Genomic DNA, 26,242 nt, shown 5'->3' on the forward strand with positions numbered 1-26,242 from the left:
CATAGACGGCACCACGACAAACCGGAGAGTCTCCCAGTGTGTACCCAATTCCATCCTCACCGGTGCCGTTACATGCGTAATGGGTGCTCCACCCAAAAGAGACCCGTCTACCTGCTGGAAGCGGATAGGTTTGGGGAGCCGCTGAAGGGGAATACCAGCCTCCCTTGCCACCACCAGGCTAATTAGGCAGCGTGTACTGCCTGTATCAATCAGAGCCTTACACTCCCTTCTCTCACCCGTTCGTGGACTTATCAACACCACGGGCAGCACAAAAGGACACACCGGAGCGCTTACCATCGGGTCCTCCTCGTACTCGGGATCCTCAGAGCCGTCGGACGTGTCCGTTCGTCCATCCGCCGGACCCACTGGACGTATCGGTGTCGATGTTCGGGGTGTCTTGTCAGCCACCTGGTACGCTGTTCTGGAGCGGTCTGCAGCTCTTCTGGGGGTCGGGACCCGCGCCTCCGGAGGGTTGGGCCCCGGTCGCGGCGGAGGTAACGGGCAGTCCACCGCCCGATGGCCCGGTTGGTTGCAGCAGAAGCAGCGGATTGTTGGACGGGGCGCTGGGGGGGGCGGGTTGTGTCGCCGCCGCCACGGGCTTCCGGCTCTCTGTCTTCGGGCCCTCCGGGGTCCTCCAGGCTCCAGGGGCCACTACTGGTCTGCCCCGGGTATCCTGCAACCCAATGTCTAGCTCCACCGCCACCCGGAACCAGTCCTGAAGCCGTGCAGGAACCCCCCGCACCACACATGCCCGCCGGAGAGCTCCATCAAGACCGGCCCGGAAGTGGTGCACCAGCAAGCGCTCGGGCCACGAGCGTAACCTGCCCGCAACCCTGCGGAACTCAAGCACGTACTCCTCTGCCGGCCGTCCTCGCTGCCTGATGGCTAACACTTCGGCTTCCGCGCGATGTAAGCGGGATACATCCTCGAAGCGGACGCGTAGGGCTTCCAAAAACAGCCCCACATCCCCGAGCTCGCGGGCGTGGTCACTGTAGAGGTCCGCTGCCCAGGTTGCAGCCTCACCCTGAAGGCACGCGGTGACCGCCACCACCATCGCCCACTGTGATGAATAGGTATGGGCGTACCCGTCCAGATGGTTAATCACCTGCCCTAGGAACATGGCCAGGCGGTCGGGATGCCCATCATAGGTTGTAGTGAGCGGTGGGGGTCCCCACACCACGCCCGGTCCCCAATGCCCAACAGGTGGACGGGTCTGAGCCTGGGACACCCCCACCGACCTGGGTGCGGGACGTCCAGGGCCCCGGTCAGGCGTTGGCCAAGCTTCACGCCCCCCTTGTGCTCGTGTGGATGGGCCCCGAACGCCTCCCTCCCCAGGCACCTTGAACTTTGGGCTAGCCAGTCGGAATCGGGACGTTGCTGTCTGACTGGGTGCCCCCCCCAGAGACCACTGTCCAATGTCTTCTTCAGGAGCCATGGCTCCCCAGGAACCGCCGTCACGTGCCCCGACTTCTCCGAACCTTTCGCGCAGCACATCCATAGTTTGGCTCCCGGGTGCAGTTGAATAGCTGTATTCCTCGCCATCATCATCGGTAAGCCGACGCTCCCTCCAACCCAGCGGAGCCCCACCGGGCCGGGCCGTTCGTCCTTGCTCGGGCCCCGTGCGCCCCAAGATCGAGCTCAGCCACCACTCCCCCCCCTGGGTTTGGCTACTGACGCCCTGGGACTCCACCGCAGGGTCTGTTGGCTGCACGTCCCGCACTTTGGGCCTCACAACAGGTTGGACGTCCTCCACGTCCCTCTCCACAGGGGTTGTCACCTCCGCCCCAGCCACACCAGCCTCCTCCGAAGCAGACTCCAACGCGGCCCCTTGCACACCCTCCGCCATGGCGCACGAACGGAACACAGCTGAGAGGCAGTAGGGCCGCAATGCTGAAGCGAACGCTGGCTTTCTGTCAAAACTCGTCCTGCAACAAGCAGGGTAGGTGCCGAACACAGGAACGAGAGACTTCTGCTGCAGTCTAGAAGCACTTTATTCTTCAGAGCAATAGCCGCAACGAGAAACAAAGCCAGCGTTGGCTGCTATCTGCACCCAACGCTGCTATATACACATCCAAAAACCCCACCCAAACTCCACCCAAACATGCCTCCGCCCTCCCATTCCCTATAACTTCTCCACCCCTCCCCTACAAGGCCTTTCGCCCGTCGCTCAGGCAGGTAAGGCCCCCCCAACGTGTCGCCACCACCGTGCCCTTTTCCCTCACCCACTCCCTGCTGCACCCACCCCCGAAGCCCCCTGTCACCCAGCCACCCGGACACCGTAGGGGGGAGGGACCCATCCCCTGTCAGCGTTGCCACACAGTCCCGCGCAGGCATGGCGTCGGAGTCCTCCCAGGCCGCAGAGACATTGAGCCGGCTCAGGCCTCCACCGGGCAGGCTGCAGGCCGGGGTCCGTTGCTCACACTTGCCGCCGGCCGAGCGCAGCAGCCGCGGCGCATTCCGAGGGAGCAGAAGCCGCGGCGCAGGTCCCGGAGCCGTCCGAGTCGGAGAGCCGCGCGCAGACGCGCCGCAGGGCGAGGCCGGCAGCCGCGGCGCGTCTGGAAGCACCAGAAGAGGCGACGCGGGCCCCGGAGCCGGCCGAGCCGGGGAGCCGCGCGTAGTCGCGTCGCCAGGCGAGGGCTGCAGCTGCGGCGCATCCGGAAGCGCCAGAAGAGAGGGCTCGAGTCTCGGAGCCTTCCACGCCGGGGAGCCGCGTGATGACGCGCCGCCGGGCGCTGGAAGCAGCCGCGGCGCGTCCGGAGGCGACGAGGGGAGCGTTGCGGGCCTCTGGACTCTCCGGACCATGCAGGAACCAGGTGGGGTCGGTGGGAGGGAAGCCGGGTGTGCCGGGGGGGTGGAGGGGCCCCCCCTCGTGTGTCGGGCTGCCGAGGCCCGACAGCGAAATCATTCCAGAGGCTTACCTGTACTCATGCTGCAGCTGCCTCCACCATCCAGTCCGGATCTGCCCAGCTGTTGCAGCTGCTCTGACTCTCAGTGCAGAGAGAAAGAGAGCAAGAGCGCAGGAACATGTGGAGAGGGGGCGGAGCAGCCTGGCCCTGCCTCCCTCCTGGGTGATGGTACGCGTGCCCACAGATGGCTCCGCGTGCCGCCTGTGTCACGTGTGCCATAGGTTCGCCACGCCTGTTCTAATACATAAGGTATCTTTCCCATATTTATTGTTGTATCCAAGTCTTGTAAGTTTTTGTTCTGTACCAGCCTGCTACTGGCCCTGCAGAAAAGGCAACCCCTTTATAAACGGCAAGAGGCTGGAATTACGCCTGCCAAATTTATTACTACAAAAAACAAACAAGACACGAACGAAGATACAGGAGCTTTGAAACACTATCTGAGCGGTTGCTTTCAGCAAACCAGCCCTCCCCACACATTCCCTTTATAAAGAGTTCAGGGCGTGGCCTCTCTCTGCCTCCTTCTGAGAAGCCCCACAGCCTTCCTCTGTTTACTCCTACTTGACTGCCTCCTGCGTTGGGCGTCCTTGAACAGGGCCAGCTGTGGGTCATCTTCATCCACAGTCAGGCTCACACAGCTGGGTCTCCATGGTGACCAAGTGGGAGGGGCCTGCCTGAGGGCTATCATCAGCAAGATCTTCAACCCCCTGAGCAAGGTCTTCAACACCCCCTTCCTCCTCTGAGTCGTCCGACCCAACTGCCGAACCCACAGGCTGACCCTGAATCACAACAGTTTTTTTCTTGTTTGTATTAAGGTATAATTCCCTTCATTTGTAACTTCACCAGTTGAACCATTTTTTTCTAGTTCACATTCTGTTGTCTGGATTGTTTGTCCATTATTTACCATCATTCTTTGGATGTTTTTTAATTGTAGATTTAAGTTAGAAGTATATTCACTTATAGTATCAAAGTTATGTTTAATCTCCTTGTGGTTTAAGTCTATTGTAGTTTGTCTCGGTGATAGCATTGCATAAATTTTGTCTTAGAAAGTATTTGTCTTGTCTTGAAGTGTTTCTAAAGGTCTTTGATCTTTCAGGCTAAATCTTTTAGGAATAAACATTAAGTGTGGTTTTCTATAATTTTTGATCAGTATGTCATATCCATGTTGTCTCCCCCTTTCGAGTAGTCCATCATAAATGCCATAGTCTCTGTAATTAGCCTTGTTAAGCTAACCAAAACTCAAAATCCATACAGTCCAATTTGTATAGTTCTTGTTTTTATATATAATTTTTGTAATCCACTGTAATTTTCAGTTGTCAAAATTTTTAAATAGTTCATAAATTTAAACCACAAAGTATTTCTTTTCCTTCAAATACTTTCAAATCTTATAGCCAGTCCAGTATGCAATCTCTTCTCTATTCCTTAGCAACTACCGTAGATTCCGGCGTATAAGACTACTTTTTAACCCATCAAAATCTTCTCAAAAGTCAGGGGTCGTCTTATACGCCGGGTACTGAAATTTTAGGAACAGGGCTGGCTGGAAAACCTGGAGCGGATCTCCCATTTAGTCTGCACAGAGAAAGCGGGACCAATTGGAGTAGAAGCTGCAGTCTGTGATTTTTTACAGGCTGGGGTCTGGGCTTTTTTCCTTCTAAAGTTGAAGAGCAGCTGTAGGCAGGTGGGGAATGCAAGAGCAATTTGAAAGGCAGGTGGGGAATGCGTAGCAGAGCAGCAGCTTAGCTCTAACGACACATTTGACTCAGGAACTGGGCGGGCTGGCTGAAAAACCTGGAGCGGATCTCCCATTTGGTCTTTTTTTAAAAATCCCATTTATATCCCACCCTTCTCCGAAGACTCAGGGCGGCTTACAATTTAAAGTACAAATCAATGTGCTTAGCAATAGCCTTCATTCTATGTATATGCTTGCCTATTAGAGCTTTCCCCCCAATAAGCAGCATAATTAAAAGTCAGCTTATTGCTCCCAACAATCTGAGTCCTCATTTTACCTACCTCGGAATGATGGAAGGCTGACTCAAACTTGAGCCTGGTGGGATGAGAACCTGCACTAATTGCAGGCAGCTGGGGTTACTTAAGGCTCTGCGCAGGGAAAGCTTTAGAGTGAATTAGGAAAAGTGAAAAAGTGAATTAGGAAAATAGGAAAAGGGTTGCTGGAATTGGGTACGTGTAGTTTAACGAAGAGAAGGGTGAGGGGTGACACGATAGCAGTGATCCAATATCTCAGGGGCTGCCACAAAGAAGAGGGAGTCAAGCTCCAAAGCACCTGAAAGCAGGACAAGAAGCAATGGATGGAAACTAGTCAAGGAGAGAAGCAACCTAGAACTAAGGAGAAACTTCCTGACAGTTAGAACAATTAACCAGTGGAACAACCTGCCTCCAGAAGTGGTGAATGCTCCAACACTGGACGTTTTTAAGAAGAGACTGGACAGCCATTTTTCTGAAATGGTATAGGGTTTCCTGCCTTAGCAGGGGGTTGGACTAGATGACCTCCAAGGTCCCTTCCAACTTCTTTTTCTTCTTCTTCTTCTTCTTCTTCTTCTTCTTATTATTATTATTATTATTAAGTTTAATCCACTTGCACTGTTTTATGTTTACATGTTTGATGACAAACAGCCTTATGTTTATAAGTGACAGTTTTCCTACTAAGTACCTGCATGTCATAAGCATTTGAATTAAAATTACCATATTAAAATCAAATCTGATGTTTTTTAATTTTTATTTGGTGTGCGTTGGAAGAGGGGTAGTCTTATACGGCGAGTATAGCCCAAACCCTATAATTTAACAGGAAATGTAGGGGGTCGTCTTATACGCCCAGTCGTCTTATACGCCGGAAAATATGGTATTTTGTTAAAAGTCATTACTGTTTATGGGAACAGATTTTTTCCTTTGTTTCTGAGCATTGTCTTTAATGTGCTATATTCTCATTGTCCACTAAAAAAAGGTAAAGGTTCCCCCGCACATGTGTGCTAGTCGTTTCCAACTCTAGGGGCCAGTGCTCATCTCCGTTTCAAAGCTGAAGAGCCAGCGCTTGTCTGAGGACGTCTCCATGGTCATGTGGCCGGTGTGACTAGACGCCAAAGGCGCACGGAACGCTGTTACCTTCCCACTGTAGTGGTCCTATTTTTCTACTTGCATTTTTACGTGCTTTTGAACTGCTAGGTTGGCAGAAGCTGGGACAAGTAACAGGCTCTCACTGTTACGCGGCACTCGGGATTTGACCCGCCAAACTGCCGATCTTCTGATCGACAAGCTCAGCGTCCTAACCCACTGAACCACCACGTCCCTTCATTGTCCACTAGATGTCAGCAAATATTTGTTTTCCAGCTCTTTCAGACAAAAAGTTATTTTTCTTTTTTTATGTAATTCAATCAAAATCCTTTAGAATATAATCTTAGCAGTTTGTTTTAGTTTCTACGTTTGATCAGATTGTAGTATTTTTAATTTAATTTCAATAAGGTCCTTTCCTCCTTAAAGGTTAATTCGCCGCTTCCATCTATGGGGAAATGGGAATGTAGTCCCCTCCCCTCACTTTCGGAGGTTGTTTGCTTTAGGGATCTTTCCCAGGGAATGGTTGTAAAATGTGGGAGAGAAGATCAAATACTCTCACCAGTTCCAAGCATGCTGTTCACTGTTGTTCTTGGTAGTGCTCTTGGACTTTGGCTGCAGTAGCTTGCGGCTAGCCTTTCTCCTGTTGGTTTTGGAGGGCTTTCCCCAGATCAAATGAAGCGATTGGCATCACTTTGTGATCAATGGGATGCTTCCCCTTCCGTGTCACCTCTCTGGGGCAACTTTAGACCCATCTAGGGTCCCCCTTGGCATGGCAAAATTAGCCGTAGGGAGTGGAGGTCCGCTCTCCTGTGGCCATGCACTATGAGCACAAACCAGAAGTCCATAAAAGTTTAAATAAATGTATGCAGTGGAATGGACTGGGCTGTTCTCTTGTTTCCTTTCAATCCCTGGAAAAAGGTAGGGTATGGGAAATTAAAAAAACAAACATCTGCAATTTTTCTTTGTGTCCAATATATCTGTTATATATGTACAAAAGTGGCAGGTTAAAAAAATGTTGCTCATCCTTCATTTTGAACTGAAATATACCAACTCACCTCTTCAACTGTTCCTTGTCCATGCCCTGCAACTGAGTTTCCACTTTTTCCTGATGTTTAATTGGATTTGAAAACTTTGGGCAGCAGCACTCAAATTTTCTTCCTGAATCCTGAATTTATCCAAGAAAAAAAATGGTACAAGATTGCAGGATCTATACTATAATTATAAATTACAAAACTATAATTGTTATTTTCAAGTTCTCAGACATCAGTTGGCTGAGCTGGTATCATGTCAGAGTATCCATTAAATTCTGAAGAGAAAGAAAAGCTCACTAGATGCCGATCAGACATCCACAAACCAATTTGCCATTTTAAAAGTGAATGTTCATAGCTCTCTGGCAAAAAAAGAAAAAAGGGAAAAATAATCAAGTAGCATACTTTAGAAAAAATTGCAAATCATATAAAAAATGCTGCAAACCTTTTTTAAAATCTTCTTCAAAGCACATCTCACATTAAGAATCACAATCTTCTTTTACGATCTCTAATGGGCACAGAGAATTTTTAAAAAGAAGGCTGATTTCATTTGCACTCATGAAGAAGGCAAGAAATCTTTGCCAATTTTATCTTTCCTTCATGTTAACATGCCTTTGATACCAAAGAGGTTTGCCAGATGGAAGCATACATAGAAATGGACTTGGAATATTTGTGGATCAATGGTGCTGGCATTATAATATCAGTTTTATGAAGAAAATAAGTCAGCTTGGCTGGGAACAGGTACATCTTTATGACAGAGAAGAAAAGAACTAGTGTTGGCAAGGAAATGCCTGTTTTGCTGCCACTGTGGTTATATCATGGGAGATGTTAAAAGTAGGAGTCAGATAGCCAAGAAAAAAACTTAATTCAAATAATGGACCACAAAATGGGCCGAATGTTCTTTAATAGAATACCACTGCTTTATTAATATCATGTGCTATATACAAATAAATCATAATGGTCTAACATACAAGGTTGACTCAGCCTTCCATCCTTCCGAGGTAGGTAAAATGAGGACCCAGATTGTTGGGGGCAATAAGCTGACTTTGTAACAATGCCGCTTTGGGGGGGGGGGGCGAAAGCCCTAATAAGCAGGGATATACATAGAATGAAGGCTATTGCTAAGCACATTGATTTGTGCTTTAAATTGTAAGCTGCCCTGAGTCTTCGGAGAAGGGCGGGATATAAATGGGATTAAAATAAATAAAATAAATAAATAATAGATAATAAATAAATAAATAATGTTCATTCAACAGCTAAGATGGTGGTTGGGTTTTTCCATGACACTAAATACAAAACCAAAGGGTTATTTAGTCTAGTGTATCTTGAAGGGAAGTAGAGGTTTTTTGTTGTTCTTGAGAATACATTATTTTGTATATGACAGCAAAACAAGATCAAAATTAGAAGTGGAAACAGCCAGACTTTTCTTTCTTTTGGCCTTACCTCTCTCATACACAATGTAAGAAACTGGGGGGAAAAATAAGCCGGGGAACATAAGCTGAAGGAGACCAAACTGACGAATCCTACTTCTTTCCACTAAACAAAATGGTCACATTCTACCTAGAGGTGTATTATTTGTAATTGTAATGTAGTAATTTTATTTCATCCCTTGAATACTCTGTATTACAATCTATATTCAGAGGCAGGTTTGTGAATCAAGGACTTTAGCGACTGCATTCAACTGAAACAACTGATAGCCCAACTTAACCAGAAAAAAAATTCACTATGATGCTATATTATATATCCAATTAATGCCTTCTGATCAACACTCCGTTTCTTCTTTCTTGAGAAATACAGAAAATTAATCAAACTCAGCATTTCATATTTTCCTTCCATGTGAATTAACTTGAGTTCTCACCTCTTCAGGGTGAGGAAGGAAGGAGCAATTACTGCCGGGTGTTAGTTTAGAAATGTTCATAGGATTCATTTACACACTAGGCACACAGAATCCTGCTTGAATGAAAGAACAAATTAATGCTAAGTAATTCTTGCAAAAACCTTGAGAGAAATTATCTACAGTATGTGCTGGACAACTTTGACTTATACTCCTTTCATAATTCTTGTGCTCTTACCTCCTTCGTGTGGCTTTTTCTTGAACAATTTTGTTTCGAAAGTTGGGAGGGTCTCATTTCTGTGGAATCATCCTTTTGCAACACTCCATTATCCAAAGCAATCTCTTCTGACCTACGTCCAAAGCAAGGATGAAAATTTAACATCAACTTGAACAAATCAAAAACATTCCAGTCCAATTTGCCCATTCCCCTCTTCAAGGCACAAATTTGTTCAGTTTGAAGGTTAGCTAATGAAATTCAGGCCCAAATATATCAACAAAGTGTGAGATATCACATATATTTTAATTGGTGGGGGGAGGTAATCCCTCAATCTATTAAATAAGGTTCCTATTCAGTACTATCCTGTTATAATAGTCTATTGCTTAATATTTCTACAGCAATACCGTTTTCAAAGCACTTCCAATCTTCACAAAGCACTGAAAACATCTGTGTAGATAGTCAAAATTATCAACCCCTTTTTGCAAGAGGCAGTGGCCTGCCAAAAGCATCTTGAACATAAAATGCTAGGAAAAAAATTGCATAGTAGAAAAAAAAATTCCTTCAAAGTTTCAATTTCTTAAGATATACTACTACTTTACTATCTCCTTCTTGGACAATATTAAGTAGTTATTTATACTTCTCTCTTTATGCCAAAGAATCAAGAACTACTGAATGTATGAACAATATCACTCTCAAAATAGATTTCACAATACTTAGAACTATGGAGAATATTTTTTTAAAAAATAGCTTTCATTGCTATAAGTGAAATATAAGAATTTGTCCCTGAATAGGAATAAAATATTTGTTTCTTTCGTGAAGTAAAAAGAAGAGATAAAGAGTTTGGCATGTGAGTTTGGCACCCAGAAGATAAAAATAAAAGGTATTCACTCATGCAGAAGAGATCATATTTATTGACACATTGCCCATTTGCTACCTTTTCTCCCCTTAGAGCAGAGATCCCCAACCCCTGGGCTGCGGTCCACTACCAGACCTTGAGCCTTTCAGAACCAGGCTGCAGAAGTGGCAGGCAAGCACGTGTGCGTGCGCACATCCCTACTTGCACAAGCAGCGGGTAAGCCTGTGCACAGGCGCAATTGCCCACTGCTCACATAAAACCATCCCCTTTTCCCCTGCCAGTCTGCAAAGCCATAAAGGTTGGGTAACTCTGCCTTAGAGGTAATGGACTACCTGAAAACCTCCATCTGCTCAGAAGTAGAAGGAGCCAAAGCAGGGAAGAACTTAAGCTGTGGCATTTTTTCTTCATAAACTCGGAGCCTCCCTCTTAAGTCTGCCACCTGAAAGGGACAAAATGGTATGCTTATTTTGGGTAAATCTAAAGTTACCTACCCTTCATGGATTACTGCCTTGTCGTGGCGAAGAGGCTTGCATAATTCAATGAAGCTATGAGCTATGCCGTGCAGGGCCACCCAAGACGGACAGGTCATAGCAGAGAGTTCTGACAAAAAGTGATCCACTGGAGAAGGAAATGGCAACTCACTCCAGTATCTTGCCATGAAAACCCCATGGACAGTACCAAAAGACAAAACGATATGACGCTGGTAGATGAGCCCCTCAGGTCGGAAGGCGTCCAATATGCTACTGGGGAAGAGCAGAGGGCTAGTACTAGTAGCACCAGAAAGAATGAAGCGACTGGGCCAAAGCCGAAAGGACGCTCAGCTGTGGATGTATCTGGTGGTGAAAGGAAAGTCCGATGCTGTAAAGATTTTTTTCTCCATAGGAACCTGGAATGTAAGATCCATGAATCAAGGCAAGCTGGACATGGTCAAACAAGAGATGACAAGACTGAACATCGACATCTTAGGAATCAGTGAACTAAAATGGACAGGAATGGGTGAATTTAATTCAGATGACCATCAGGTATACTACTGCGGGCAAGAATCCCTCAGAAGAAATGGAGTAGCCTTCATAGTCAATAAAAGAGTAGGAAAAGCAATACTGGGATACAATCCTCAAAATGACAGAATGATCTCAGTTCGAATCCAAGGCAAACCATTCAATATCACAGTAGTCCAAGTCTATGCCCCAACCACCAGTGCTGAAGAGGATGAAATTGACCGGTTCTATGAAGCCCTACAGCACCTTATAGAACTAACACCAAAAAATGATGTCCTTATCATCATGGGGGATTGGAATGCTAAAGTAGGAAGCCAAAAGATAACCAGAATAACAGGCAAGCTTGGCAAAATGAAGCAGGGCACAGGCTGATAGAATTTTGTCAAGAGAATACGATGGTCATAGCAAACACTCTTTTCCAACAACCCAAGAGACGGCTTTACACATGGACATCACCAGACGGTCAACACAGAAATCAGATTGACTATGTGCTCTGCAGCCAAAGATGGAGAAGCTCTATACAGTCAGTAAAAACAAGACCAGGAGCTGACTGTGGCTCAGACCACGAGCTTCTCGTTGTAAAGTTTAGGCTTAAACTGAAGAAAGTAGGGAAAAGCACTAGGCCACTCAGGTATGAATTAAATCATATCCCTGTTGAATATACAGTAGAGGTGACAAATAGATTTAAGGAATTAGATCTGATAGACAGAGTGACTGAAGAACTATGGATGGAGGTTCACAACATTGTACAACAGGTAGCAACTAAAACCATCCTAAAGAAAAAGAAATGCAAGAATGAAAAATGGCTATCTGAGGAAGCTTTGCAAATAGCTGAGGAAAGGAGGGAAGCGAAAGGCAAGGGAGAAAAAGAAAGATCCGCCCAATTGAATGCAGAATTCCAGAGAATAGCTAGAAGAGATAAGAATGCCTACTTAAATGAACAGTGCAATGAAATATAAGAAAACAATAGAATAGGGAGGACTAGAGATCTCTTCAAGAAAATTGGAGAGATGAAGGGAATGCTTCATGCAAAAATGGGCATGCTAATAGACCAAAATGGCAGGGACCTAACAGAGGCAGAAGAGATTAAGAAGAGGTGGCAAAATTACACAGAAGAACTATACAAGAATGAGCTTAATGTCCCTGATACCCACGATGAGGTGATCACTGACCTCAAGCTAGACATCCTAGAATGGGAAGTGAAATGGGCTTTAGGAAAGCTGAGCAACAACAAAGCTAGTGAAGGTGACAGTATTCCAGCTGAGCTATTCAAAATCTTAAAAGACGATGCAGTAAAAGTGCTACACTCAATTTGCCAGAAAATTTGGAAAACTCAACAATGGCCACAGGATTGGAAAAGATCAGTTTACAATCCAATTCCAAAGAAAGGCAGTGCCAAAGAATGTTCAAACTATCGCACCATTGTACTCATTTCACATGCTAGTAAAGTTATGCTTAAAATCCTACAAGCTAGACACCAGCAGTATGTGGATCGAGAACTACCAGAAGTACAGGCAGGATTTCGAAGAGGCAGAGGAACTAGAGATCAAATTGCCAACATACGCTGGATCATGGAGAAAGCTAGGGAGTTCCCGAAAAACATCTACTTCTGCTTCATTGACTGTGCTAAAGCCTTTGTGTGGATCACAACAAACTGTGGCAAGTTCTTAAAGAGATGGGGGTACCAGACCATCTTATTTGTCTCTTGAGAAACCTATATGCGAGTCAAGAAGCAACAGTGAGAACTGGACACGGAACCACTGATTGGTTCAAAATTGGGAAAGGAGTCCGGCAAGGCTGTATACTGTCATCCTGCCTATTTAACATATGCAGAGCACATCATGAGAAAGGCAGGGCTAGATGAATCAAAAATTGGAATTAAGAATACCGGGAGAAATATCAACAACGTAAGATATTTATTTATTTATTTATTTATTGCATTTATATACCGCCCTTTCCCTGAGGACTCAGGGTGGTTTACAGGGAGTTAAAATCAAACATACAAAAGTTAAAAGCCAAATTAAAAAATATTAAATCAACCCTGTGCTATTAAAACCCGATTAAAATAATTTTCTCCTCAGCCTGGGCCCGAGAGCTCAAAGAGCCAGGTCTTCAGGCCCCGGCGGAATGATCGGAGGTCAGGGGCAGTCCTCAGCTCCACCGGCAGCTGGTTCCAGAGGGCAGGCGCCCCCACTGAGAAGGCCCTATCCCTGGGTGTCACCCGCCGGCAATCTCTTACCGGCGGAACCCTGAGCAGACCCTCCCTGTGGGAGCGCACTGGGCGAAGGGCGTTTGAAGCCGGCAGCAGGTGTTCCCTCAAGTACCCCGGACCCAGGCCATGTAGGGCTTTATAGGTAATAACCAGCACCTTGAATTTCACCCGGAGGGCAACCGGAAGCCAATGCAGCTCGCGGAGTAGAGGTGTTACATGGGAGTATCGGGAAACCCCCATTACAACTCGCGTGGCCGCATTCTGCACCAGTTGAAGCCTTTAAGCCATCTCCTGCGGCTCCCAGTCGCCTGGTGTGCGCGCACCTCTCCGAACGGGCAGAATGAGCAGAATCCTCTACCCTGAAAAGCTTCTTCAAAAGTACAGGGCTTACTTATTATAGTGTGCGCTATGCTGCTATTCTCCAAAGGATTTGCAGATAAAGAATCTTTTTCAGTCTTGTCTAGAGATGCTAAGTATGGATTACCAAGTGACATTTTCCTAAACAGTCAATATACTCAGAATTTCTGATAGATATATCAACAAGTAAGATTGCCTTAATTGTGCATTGGGTCAGACAAATCAAACAAAATACTGTATCTTATTCTATTGTATGGAATTCTTGCCTTTCGTTGACTTCTCACCCCAATAAAAATATTTTGGGCTTGAGACATAATGTCAGAACCCCTTACCTCTATCTTTAGTTGCTCACAAATAGCTGCATATTTGCTGCTAGAGTAGTTTAGTCTCACCACATTAGGTTTTATCTGTATACCAGGGCAAAGAATAGAAAGCAAAACATGTTTATCATAAGGACTGCAAGAATGCTTAGACACAGTGATTAATACTGAATCACAAACTGGAACCCCCAGCCTACATTTTCAATAAAGTAGAAAATGTTGTAGAATAGCAGAGAGCCATAAATATATCAGCAAGCCAAAATATGCCAGGCTTAAGTCCCCCATTGCCTATGTTGCCAGAGTTGATCTAATGACTTTCAGCATTTTGGAAAAAGAAACAGCATCTATTAAATAAATTTGGATAGAATTTGTCAAAAATACATCCAAGAAAATGGAAGATTGCCAAAAGCCAGTGGAATAGAATTTGTCTCATTTTTGGTACAAAAAGAGTGTCAAATATTTACACCATTATTAGTTCAAATACAAAATTAGAGATTCTAAAATCTGAAACAATATAAATTTCTGACAATTTCTCACAATATATATATATTGTAAACATGATGTACAATACTGAAAAGACTGTTGTAACAGGTGGCCCCTTGATTTCATCCAGTAATTTTCCTTGGGAGAAGAAAAGATGTGACTTAGAACCATCAAATACTGTACAATTACAGAACATTATAGGGGAAAAACTAGGCTCCAAATGCCATGTTTCATATCTATAAACACAGATTTCTAGCCTGAATGGAATACAAATAACTATAACACCAACAGAAAAAAAAATATAATAGTGTTTATATGGTGAGAATAGAAAAGGTTAAAAGAAAAGAAAAAATGGAAAAAGTAGTTAAAAGATCCATGTAATATCCATATAATTAATTCAGTATTTAAGGTTAAAATCTCCAGACCATACCTGAAACATATTATTTCATCTTCTTAGGTTTGGAACATAAAGATTTTTCAAAAATGAGTAACAAAGATAATATCCAGAATCCATTCCTTGATGTCAGAGGGATGTTACAGGTAAATTATCAGAAAAAAAATCTTAAAATATTTAAAATAGCCATTAGGAATCAATTGATTTAAGGAATGTGTTGTTGTTTGGCCCAGGCATTCCAACAAAACATCTTCCATGCTATTTTCAGATTTCATTCTTCCAAATGTTTTTTTTTCCCCATATGATTTTGGATCAAAACTTCCATACTTATTAAGAACTAAATAGGTTGAGCAGTATTCAGGGTGGGAAAGGAAATCTGTTTAACATAGTTGGACCCTAAAATTTGCCAAGATTTCAGAGAAATTACAAACATGGTCTCTCAATAAGCCCCAAAATGATAATACCCAGAAAAGTTCTCACCCAGAATATAGATATCAACTGCCCAATGGTACAATTGGAAATTTTATAGGTTAAAAGTTAAACAGCAAGTTCAATTTGCCCAGTATATTTGAATGATTTTCATCTACCATATTTTTTTCATTCTTTTGTCTTATCTATGTAAAATACCTGATAGGAATGAACACTAGAATTCCTCTTAAAAATATACATTAATCCTAATTTTAATTTAATTTAATTTAAAATTACATTGCATTAAATTACATTAATTTTACTCTAACAACTTACTGGAAATTTTGCCATCAGGCTACATTTAATAAAATTGCCTCTATATACTTATTAATGTATTCTGATAAATTTCTAGTAAAATATAAATTCAAGTATTTTATGCCACCTGCATAGATTCTAAATTCTAAGCTCTTATAGTAGAGGTCTCTAGCCCTCATGCTTTAGAAAAAAGCTTTAAAATGTATAGGAAATCCCCAGTGGAATTTCTGATTTCTCAAACAGAATAACAGGAAGTCCTTGACTTACAGCCACAACTGAGCCCAAAATTTCTATTGTTAAGTGAGACATTTATGTGAGTTTTGCCCCATTTTACAACCTTTCTTGTCAGTTGTTGAATAAATCACTGCAGTTGATAATTTAGTAACCTGGTTGTTAAGTGAATTTGGCTTCCCCATTCACTTTGCTTGTAAAAAGGTTGCAAAAGGTAATCACATGATTTTGGGATACAACAATGGTCATAAGTATGAACCGGTTGCCAAGAATTTGAATTTCGATCACATGATCATGAGGATGCTACTAAGGTTGTAACTGAAAAATAGTCGTCACTTTTTTCAGTGCTACTAAGGTTGTAACTTTGAATGGTCACTAAATGAACTGTCATAAGTCGAGGACTCCCAGTGCGGGGGGCTACAGAGAGGAAATGCTTTAGACACATTCTTAAGGATTTTTTTAACCTAGAATTGTAGAATTATGGGAAATATTAACTAATATTTCCTGAGGTCAATAAGTTGAAGATTTACATTATTCTGAGGTTTTCAAGAACTCAAAGTAGATATACCTTTAGGGCACAGGTCTGCAACCCGCGGCTCCGGAGCCGCATGTGGCTCTTTCAGCCATCTCCTGCGGCTCCCAGTCCTCTGCCATGTGCAGTCCCCCCCCCCCAAAAAAAGTGGGACTAAAAAATTTCAACCAATCAGTTCAAATATGCAGGGTAGGTGCATATCTCGCCTTGGCTCCACTCTTCAGTCAAACCCTGTTCTGCGCATGTGCGCATGTACGCGCATGCACACACATTTTTTGCGGCTCCCAGTTTTGCCTTTTGTGAGGGAACTGGTTCCGAGTGGCTCTTTCACTGTTTCAGGTTGCTGACCCCTGCTTTAGGGCATAATAACATGGCTAAGAGATTTATCCAGAGGCAAAAGTAAAAAAATAATAATTTTCAAGCAAATTATTAATTACAATTATTAATTACAAATGCAATTTTTGGTACCTACTAAAAGTTTGATTTCTTTAGCCCGGTTTGCATACTTGAGTGTGTTGTATGTGTCCTCATAGGAAAGTATGGAAGGGCTAATAGCTGCAATCATGACTGTCCAACAGTTTCCACCAATAGAATCTTTTAGGAGGTGCGTTAGCTTGCTGTCCCGGTATGGAATGTGGGCTTTTTTACTCTACGGTTCAACAAAATTAATGGAGAATTTAGATTCTATAAGGAAACAACTCTTTCATATAATTCTTCTGCCATTACAACTACTATTCCTATTGTGTCTAAGGCCAATGAATATAATGAATTGTATATCTGAAATATGCACAGTGCTGTTTATTTTAGAACCCTATTTATTTATTGGATTTAATCCTGCCTTTATTATTGGTGGCAAACAAACAATACTTCTTTTTTGTATTTTCCTCACAACAATCCTGAGTCTTGGGCTGAGAAAGAGTAATAGGCCCAGAGTCAGCCACCCAGCTTTCATGTTTAAGCCACAATTAGAAGTCTGGTTTTTAGGGGAGCATCTTAACCACTACATCAAACTGGCTCTTCCATGCCATTATAGGATTACAGTATCATCTGTCATTCTGGAAAAGAAAAATCCTTCCCAGAGTTGAAGCTTAAGATTCTTGCCCTATCTTTATTGATTTATAGGACAAGAAACTATCAAGGATTACAGATGTTAGTTTATAGTAACATTATTTCATAAAGGTGGATCATATGCATTCCTTAAAGAATATAGCTGTTGCACATTTATAATGTAATAATAGAAACATTGGAAGGATATCTATATGGAGGAAATATGGCAAATAGAGATGCTTTTTCAATGTATCTCGCTGTCAGATGTGATTCCAGGGCATGGTTAAGTTAAAATGCCTGTAATGTGATCAGAGCTCCACTATTTCATTATCCCATTCTTTTCCATCTTATAGCTGGCTTTAAGGCCATAATAAAGGTTTGATCTGATTTGACAGAGAATAATTAGGTGTAAATTTAGAATTAAAAATACAGAGCAAAGGAATCCCTATACTCTAAATGTAGTCAGACAAAACAGCAGTAGTTGAGGAGTAAGAGATAAATCACCTTGACATCTGCCAGGCCATTAATAACATTGATGAGAGCCAGTAGGGATCGGTTGATGTTGGCACCCTCACGGAGTCGTTCTCCTTTGGTATTGGCAGCAGAGGCACGTTCAGAGCCAGCCAAATCAACCAGGTTCATCTTTGCCACTAGCTGATCCTGATCCATGCCTGCCAGAAGATTTTGCTGCTTCACACAGATCTGCAAAAAATTGCAGTTTGGTAGAGATACCAGATGCTAGGTTGTCTAAAGAGCAGACAAGTCTCAAGAAAATTGGACTGAATCATTAATCAAAGATGCTATAATATCTTTCCTCATTTTTGTTCTGATTTGTCCTTCCTCTTTCCTTCTATGAATGTGAGAGTGATCTGGCAGTGACATCTGTCACCCCATAGGCTGGCTAGGCAGAATTTTTGTTCTGATTTGTCTTTCCTCTTTCCTTCACTCTTATATACTTTGTACTATTTATTTCTGCAAAACTTGAAAAATTATTCTCTATGTAACGGATATGTTCATTGCTAGCAATAAAGATATTGCCTGACTGTGGATTTTGTGGTTTGTTTCATTTTCAAGCACAACCAATCAATATAATTACCTTTGTCATTAGCTGAAAGGAAAATAGATATTCACTTTCCTACCTTTGGCTAAGCTGACACTGAGTCCCATAAAATAAATAAAGGGTATACATAAAAAAAAATCTCCTCCCTTTCAATAGAAAAAGAAGGGAGTAGAACTACACGTTTAAGAAATTATCTCATCCAGCACTCTACTTCCAATAATATCTAGTTTGAAGCGTCCAAGAATTCACATGCTCGGAGATCTTATCTAATGATGTTCTTGAAGGAGAAAATGTGATTGATGGATTAATGATACTAATGAAGATTTTTTCCCTAATTACAATGTCTCATACAAAGCTATTAAGCATTTCTGATGCACCCTACTGTATTTACCTGAAAGACTGCATGAGATCGTGAAGAAGTGGCATTCATGTCTGTGGGGTGCTGCGTACGGTTCAGATTTCCTTGCTTTAGCATCTCTAGAACCTGCATATCAGATTTTGGCTAAAGGGATGAAGGGGAAGAAAGATTTGTAAGACACTCTTTGCAGCTACAACCTCTACAAAAAGGCTTCCTAAATATTTACCTCCACAAAAGGATAGTAGCCCATAGACTTCCTTACATGACCAATACGTGACAAGTGTTCAGAATAGTTCTGATTCCATTTTGCTGTATGTAATAAGCAAGCTGTATATTGCTGCAACTTGTCATTTGGAAAGATAAAGTCTAAGGAGCATCAAAATCTTATTCAAAGGAAGACCTAATAGCTTAGCCAATGATAACTGGAAAAAACATCTGCAGCAACTGGACTATTGGCTTTATTATCTAGCACCAAATTCCACATGCAAGAGGCACAGTAAAAAAATTATAGCAACACTTTCTGGCTGACTCTCTCTGGTCAGCCATGTGGACATTAACATTAGGTACACCCTGACTCCTTATTTTTTTCTCTGTCCATCCTTATTCACAAACTTCTTCAAACTTTTGCTTATTTCCCTCCTCGTTTCAGCTTTGCATATCTACTTCTTTACTTCCATCTGATTTTGTCTGGGCCTTTTTTCATGACCTTCCTTAACCACAACGTGGAATAAAGCTTTCTGAGGAAGCATCAAATCACTGTGGTCTGTATAGCAATTTATATAGGGCTGAAGCTACATCAGCATTATATGAATAATTGAAGATAACTATTCACTCATGAAATGCATGTTATCCTTGAAGTTCATAAAGTGTAAATATCACACTTACCTTGTGAACTGAAAGACCTTGCACTAAGATACCTTTCTCTGGATCTTCCCGGATAGCTAGTGGACCCTTTGGTTCCAAAAGGTCATAAATCTGCTCATTATATACCTAGAAGCAAAAGTCATGAATCAATCTGTTTTTTAAGACAAAAACTGATTGCTTTGGATGTCTCAAAGTTCAGATTTTCATCAGAAGCCAAGGGCACAATCTTTTCTAAATCCAAAAAACCAGAAACTTGTCAATTACCGTATTTTTCGGACCATAAGACGCACCTGACCATAAGACACACCCAGTTTTTAGAGCAGGAAAACAAGAAAAAAAATATTCTGAACCAAATAGTACCGGTATACTAAAACAGGGCTTTTCAACCTTTTCATCCATTATACCACTTTTAGGACAAGGCAATGTCCGAGTACCACCAGTCACCCAGCAAGATGTCAAAAACTTGACCCCCCAAAAAATAAAAAAAAATGATAAAGTACAGGTAGTCCTCGACTTACAATTCACTTAATGACTGTTCAAAGTTATGACGGCACTGAAAAAAGTGACTTATGACCATTTTTCACACTTATGATCGTTGCAGCATCCCCAGGGTCATGTGATTTACATTCGGATGCTTGGCAATTGATTCATATTTATGATGGTCACATTGTTCCAGGGTCATGTGATCGCCTTTTGCAACCTTCTGACAAGCAGTTAGTGGGGAAACCAGATTCACATAACAATCATGTTACTAATTTAATTTCTCTCTCTCCTTCTCTTTCTCTCCCTCTCTCCCCCTCCCTCTTTCTTTCTCTCTCCCTCTTTCTCTCCCTATTTTTCTCTTTCCCTCTTTCTCTCTCTCCCTCTATTTCCCTCCCTTTCTCCTTCCTCTTTCTCTCCCTCTCTATTTTTCTCTTTCCCTCTATTTCTTCCTCTCTCTCTCCCCCTCTCCCCCTCCCTCTTTTTCTCCTTCTCTCTCTCTCTCTCCCTCTATTTCTCTCCCTTTCTTTCTCCTCTCTCCCTCTTTCTCTCCCTCCCTATTTTTCTCCTTCTCTCTCTCTCTCTCCCTCCCTCCCTATTTTTTTCTCCTTCTCTCTCCCTCTCCCTCCCTCTCCCATTGTCCCTTCCTTCTTTCCTTCCCTCCCTCTTTGTCCTTCCCTCTCTGCGTTAGAGCAGTACCCCCGGAGGTGGCCCTGCGGCCCGGCTTTCTCTTGCAGAAAGCAAGCTGAAACAGAGCGAGGGAGATTGCAGGAGCGCGAGATCGGTGTTTCTCAACACATGCCAATTCGTGTTCCTGGCAATCTCCCTTGCTTTCCACTTGCGGAGGTTGGGGCTGGCCATACGGATCACCTTCGGACCATAAGATGCACCCACGTTCCCCCCCACTTTTTGGGGGGGGGGGTAAAGTGCGTCTTATGGTCCGAAAAATACAGTACTCTGCTTCTTAAACCCATGAAAAATAAAATAGGTAATTAGTGTTTGGGGAAACTACATAGTTGAGCACTGAGGAAAATGCAGCATCTTTAGGTGCAGGCAGGCAGCTAAAAATCTAAAGCTGATTATTTATTGAGGAAAAAGTATAACATCCCCAAATAACTATATTCTAACAAATTTCTTTTTATATATTGACACTGCAAACCCAGAACTGAGTATTTTCAATGGGCATCCTATATAATGGAATTATATTAACGTGGCAGCCAAATTTATTTTTAGTTTTTCAACCTTTTCCTTAAATAGGCGATGAACCATAATAGGGTTTAACTGAAAATGACTGCTTCCAATTTTAGCATGTGTATAAAATGCAGTGTTTCAATTCGATTTACTCATGGATTTGCTTAGGATTGTAGCTATAACTGTGCAGAGAGGTGCAAAAATGTGTGTGTGTGTGTGTGTGTTTGTGTGTGTAAAAACTGATGTACTTAGAAAAAAATCAGTTCACAAACCTCTTCTTAAAAAAAGGGCTACCCTTTGTATTGGTAGAAGGATTTCTATGATGGCTCCTAGTTTCCATCAATTACTCCTATGTATTGTGGCTTTTTGTACTGTATGCCTTATTATTCAAAATGGTCCCTCAGCTCTGACTTTTGTTGGGCAAGGTGGAGTAAATCATTCTGCATAAACAGAAGATCTTTTTACATTATCCAGCGATAGATTTATACCATAAAAAGTATGTGGTTTATCTTCATAAAAATGGTTTGTAGGTATATAAATAATTAAATAAAAGTTTTTATCATCCCAAATATATACAGTTAAATAATTTTAAATGAATGATTCTGGTAACTCTCCTAAAGACATGTTAAAATGTGGCAGAAATGGCAAGTGAAGTATTTTCACGGTCCTGACATCATGCACATTATTATATTGCATGAACTCAGAAGGAAAAAAAATGATTCTGCAAATTGGCAGCATCTTCAGGTAATATATAAAGGCCAGCATGCTATTGTAATACTCTACCCTCCAGTTTTTGTATAAAAATAAAATTGTGCATTCTTGACATTTCCAATACTGTCACTATTTCCATCAGCATCTCAGATACAACACTGTATCTGATAGTGCAGTATTTATCTACCCATTTCCTCATCTACCATTTCCTTAATAAAAGCAACACCTTTAAATAAAACCTGCGTTGAATCAATAGTTATGTGCACATATATGCCACTGGAGCATATGTAGACTTGCTAAACTAGAATACCACTTTATAGAAGGAATGAACACTGCCATTTTACTAAGACAGAAAATGTAACAAAATGGAATGACATTTCTCTGGAAGAAATTCCTGGAGATGAACAATACCTCTTGATAGGACATGAACACTTCACAGAGTTTCTCTTTCTTTTTAACCTCTATTTTCTTATACAGCTCCTTCATGGTGAGGTACATGATACCAGGTTCCTTCTCTGATCCCAGCATGGTATATGTTTTACCAGCTCCTGTTGCACCATATGCAAATACTGGAAAAGAAGGAAGACAATTATTCAGAGACATTTCCCAGATATAAATATTATCCTAAGATGTCTCAGAATCAAGAGAGGCTAAAACCACTCAGGTTTTGAGACCAAAATACCTGAAAGAGGATACATACATCCTTCTTTCTTCCCTCCAATCAGCAAACTTTATTTTTCACCCAGCTGTAGGCTTCTTCTACAGACTGAAATTCCAAAAATCTGGATTTCAGATTCTGGTTGTGATTATGTGCCATCAAGTAGTTTTCAACCCCTAGCATCACTGAAGTTTTGACAATATTGCTAAACAAACTTTCAAGAGCAGAAGTACTCAACTTTAAAAATCCGAAACAAGAAAGATACATGAGTTATGGCACCTAAAATTAATTATTCTTACATAAATGTGCAATGGATTATAACTATGTTTTTTTTAAAAAAATTCAACAATTGTGTCTTATTCCTAAAGAAACATTTGCTGTGTTATGTAGCAAATGTACACATTCTCGGCATCTACTTGGAGATGGAAGAAATAAAGCATGTTTATGCCTATGACCTCTTGACTAGCACCTTTTCCAGGGAAGTATAAGGAGCCCTCCTGAGTAAACCCAAAGATCCAGAAGAAAAAACCCAGGAGTCATTTATAATCTACAGTGTAAGGACTGTAACAGCCACTATGTAGAACCAATAGGCAGAAGATTAGCAGAGCACATCTATGAACACCAACTAGCAGATGTCATTATGAAAACTCCTTAATATCACAACACATGAACAGACTCAACCATAGTCTCATCTGAGAAATTGAGTATCCTAGATCAAGCCAAGTTTAAAAATGCCAAATAATTCCTCAAGACTTGGCACCTGGACAAATCAATCACCCACACAGGCACATAGAGATAATAAACAACTCAAAAGTGACAATCAAAACCCCCAAAATAAAAAGCCCCAAATACCTCCTCACCAGCAATCAATACCCATATGAGCAGAGATTAACACCCAAATTAATACCAAACAATCAAGTAAATAACCTAATCAAGGAACTATTAACACAAAAAAGCTAACAATAATAGCCTAATCAAGGAATCACCAAGAACACTCCCTCTAACACTGACAGGGCAATCCACTAAAATAAGAGCAAACCCACTACCTTCTAGCATTGATGTTACCTAGTTATCTGCAAGAAAACCATTAAGCTCAGAGAACACAAGGACCCAAAGTTCAACAGAGCTACAAATATCCTCTTCTAAAGTGCAAGGAGTTAATTACAAATATTACAAAAATTACCTTTGCCTGATTTTTTCAATATTAAATTGAAACCAACTGACACTGCATTTTTACTAGATTTATATATTGCCTATGTTAGATTAAAATCCCCATCATTTACAGACAGCAAGGCCAAAGAACCAGACTGACACAATCTGATATGATTAATGGAAGTTTAAAATTTAGTTCAATGACTGTTAGTGGAAAGTTATTCTTTTCCTTATATTTTTTAATGTTAGGCAACATGCTGTTTTTTGCAATGCTGCTGTCATACTGTCAGATCAGGAAAATAGATTCCTTACCAGAGCAATTGTGGCCACTCAGCACACCATTCAGGATCTCTTTAGTTGTATTCTCAAAGACTTCTGCTTGGGTAGCCATTTCTCCAAAAACCCGGTCAAAAATAAACTTCATATTCTTCCCTTTCTTCTGGGGGACAGACTCATGAATTTGGAAGCCCAGCAGGCTTGATTGTTCAGGGTCAAACAACAGCATGTTGTCACTGAGCACCTGCACTGTTCTTTGGCGGTTTCCTTCTTGCTCCCGTGGAATCTGTGGCCGCACTCGGACCACAACTGTCACATTGCCTTCTTCAGCTGGTGGTATGAGCACCATTATTAGAGAATGCTGTGTCAAGGACAAGATGGGAACATGTTGAAACATGCAGTATCAGATTCATATCTTTCCTAAACCTGAGAAACTGAAGAGCTCTTGAAAGGTCTCTCCAGCTGGGCACAGAATATATCTGAATATTGAAATCCTAGTACAGTTCAGCACAAATCAATAGATAGATAGATAGATAGATAGATAGATAGATGCTTGCCTGCCATCTATTTATTCAGGAATGAATACAATTCAAATATAGAAAGAATAAATAATATCCAGCCATGTAGCTTTTCTCAGAATTTTTTTCCAAAGTCTCAACAATCTTCTTGAAGTCCAATGCCCAAGAGAAAGGACAATAAATTTGCTTGCTTTAATGCTGCTAAGGGAACAAATTTACAACTCAGCTCAGCCAGAAGGAATTAAGGGCAAAAGACATTCACTGATTGATTGTACTGGCTAATCAATGCATTCATTTGTTGCAAGATTATAAATGTGGGTTTTAATAAGAGCTGTCTTTTCTGAAAAGAGCAATCACTTCTGATGACTTTGTAGTAAGGAGTTTCTTCGCATTCATCTTAAAGATTCAGGCCATTTACATCAAGCTATTTCCTAGTGGTCCTAATTCCCATCACCTTACCAATTTTAACTTAAGGGACAGACTGAAATTAGAACAAAAACAAAAGCTTAGTAAAATAGCGTTATGCAATGCAAAATTATAATTGCAACACTTTTTAAAAAAGCTATGTAAGAAAAAAAATGTAGAGATGCCATATTTCTTTTCCATCCTAATGTGTTCCACTCTTTGCTATTGTGAGAAATAGCAGCCTCAGCATCAAGAAAGTGATACAAATACAAAAAAAGTATGTTGCTGCCCCAAAATAATTTCCTAACTTGCTTTGTAACATTTTTTTAAAGAGACCCAGAAAAAAGCAAAATGAAAAATGAGTTTACAGTAATCATATTCTATCTCTCTTTATAACACTTTTTAGTAAGAGTGGAGAGTTAGGAATGTAAAGAAACCGCCTGTCCCAACATTTTGCCCTTCAGATTGTTGGCCTAATTGCATTACGACAGAACTGAAGGGCAGCCAGGCATGGAAGTCTATCTTAGTAGGCACCAACACCCTTTTTCAAATTAACTTTGAACTTGTGGGCAACCCAACCAAGAATAAATAGCATTTGATTATATGCGATCAAAGTCGTTTTCGACCTACTAGCGATCCCAGGGACAGGTCGTCTATGGCCATCCGTAACCTTTAAGGTCTACTAAAAAGCATACATACACTCCCTTTATTTCATAGGTAGATCTGACAGATTTTGAACACTTGAAACATGATAGTAATTAATTATAATGTTAATATTAAATATTAAGCACGCCTACTCCCAAGTTATTTCTTCAAGTTTGTTCCGAACCGCCACCCGCTTTCCCCAAACGACAACAGCTAGTTTCGGTACCGAGTCGGGCCCTCAACAAGAACTAAGTACTTGTAAGCGTAAGGCAGTCCGTGAACTGTTTCGGCGGCCGACGAGATCTGGAAATGGCAACCGAAATCTAGACGGTCACTAAACTTCACCGGATCTTGCCATCTTCGACCTCACGGCTGTTGGATAGTGAAGGATCCAGAAAGGATTAACCACAAGGTATAACGATCTCTGAGAACAGCGTCTCCCACTATGTAACTAGTCCACTTATAAAGGGGAGCAGACCCACAGGACGCTCAATCGCCCCCTTGCCGAACAAATCAGCCACCCCACTTTCAGGGAAATCCGCTTGGTCCTCTCTCCCCGCCCCCAACCGCTTACTGACACACACTTCGACTTTCTCCCACCTCCAGTTCAAATCGCCTGTCACCGCCTACTTATTCCCTTCCGATTGGTCGGCTCGGCTTTCAAATTTCTTCTAATTGGTCACTCATCTTCATCTGAATTGCGCTGTGCATTCTGGGTAGGAA

At 42.1% G+C, this 26,242-nt stretch overlaps 1 protein-coding gene across 1 annotated transcript in view; it reads right to left on the bottom strand.

Moving 5' to 3' along the window:
- Positions 1-24,300, bottom strand: part of KIF18B (kinesin family member 18B) — a gene marked incomplete at both ends in the record, with an annotated part of 34,375 nt that extends 10,075 nt beyond the window's left edge. Inside the window, 10 exons of the mRNA XM_083378988.1 lie at positions 7,025-7,134; positions 9,070-9,181; positions 10,237-10,343; positions 13,804-13,878; positions 16,627-16,803; positions 17,706-17,903; positions 18,653-18,763; positions 19,505-19,609; positions 22,277-22,434; positions 23,988-24,300. Coding sequence (XP_083235114.1) covers positions 7,025-7,134; positions 9,070-9,181; positions 10,237-10,343; positions 13,804-13,878; positions 16,627-16,803; positions 17,706-17,903; positions 18,653-18,763; positions 19,505-19,609; positions 22,277-22,434; positions 23,988-24,300 — 1,466 coding nt within the window. The remainder of the gene's footprint in view (positions 1-7,024; positions 7,135-9,069; positions 9,182-10,236; positions 10,344-13,803; positions 13,879-16,626; positions 16,804-17,705; positions 17,904-18,652; positions 18,764-19,504; positions 19,610-22,276; positions 22,435-23,987) is intronic.
- Positions 24,301-26,242: the final 1,942 nt, after the last annotated feature.

The sequence above is a fragment of the Vipera ursinii genome (genome assembly GCF_947247035.1).
Source record: "Vipera ursinii genome assembly, chromosome: Z".
Taxonomy (NCBI): Eukaryota; Metazoa; Chordata; class Lepidosauria; order Squamata; family Viperidae; genus Vipera; species Vipera ursinii.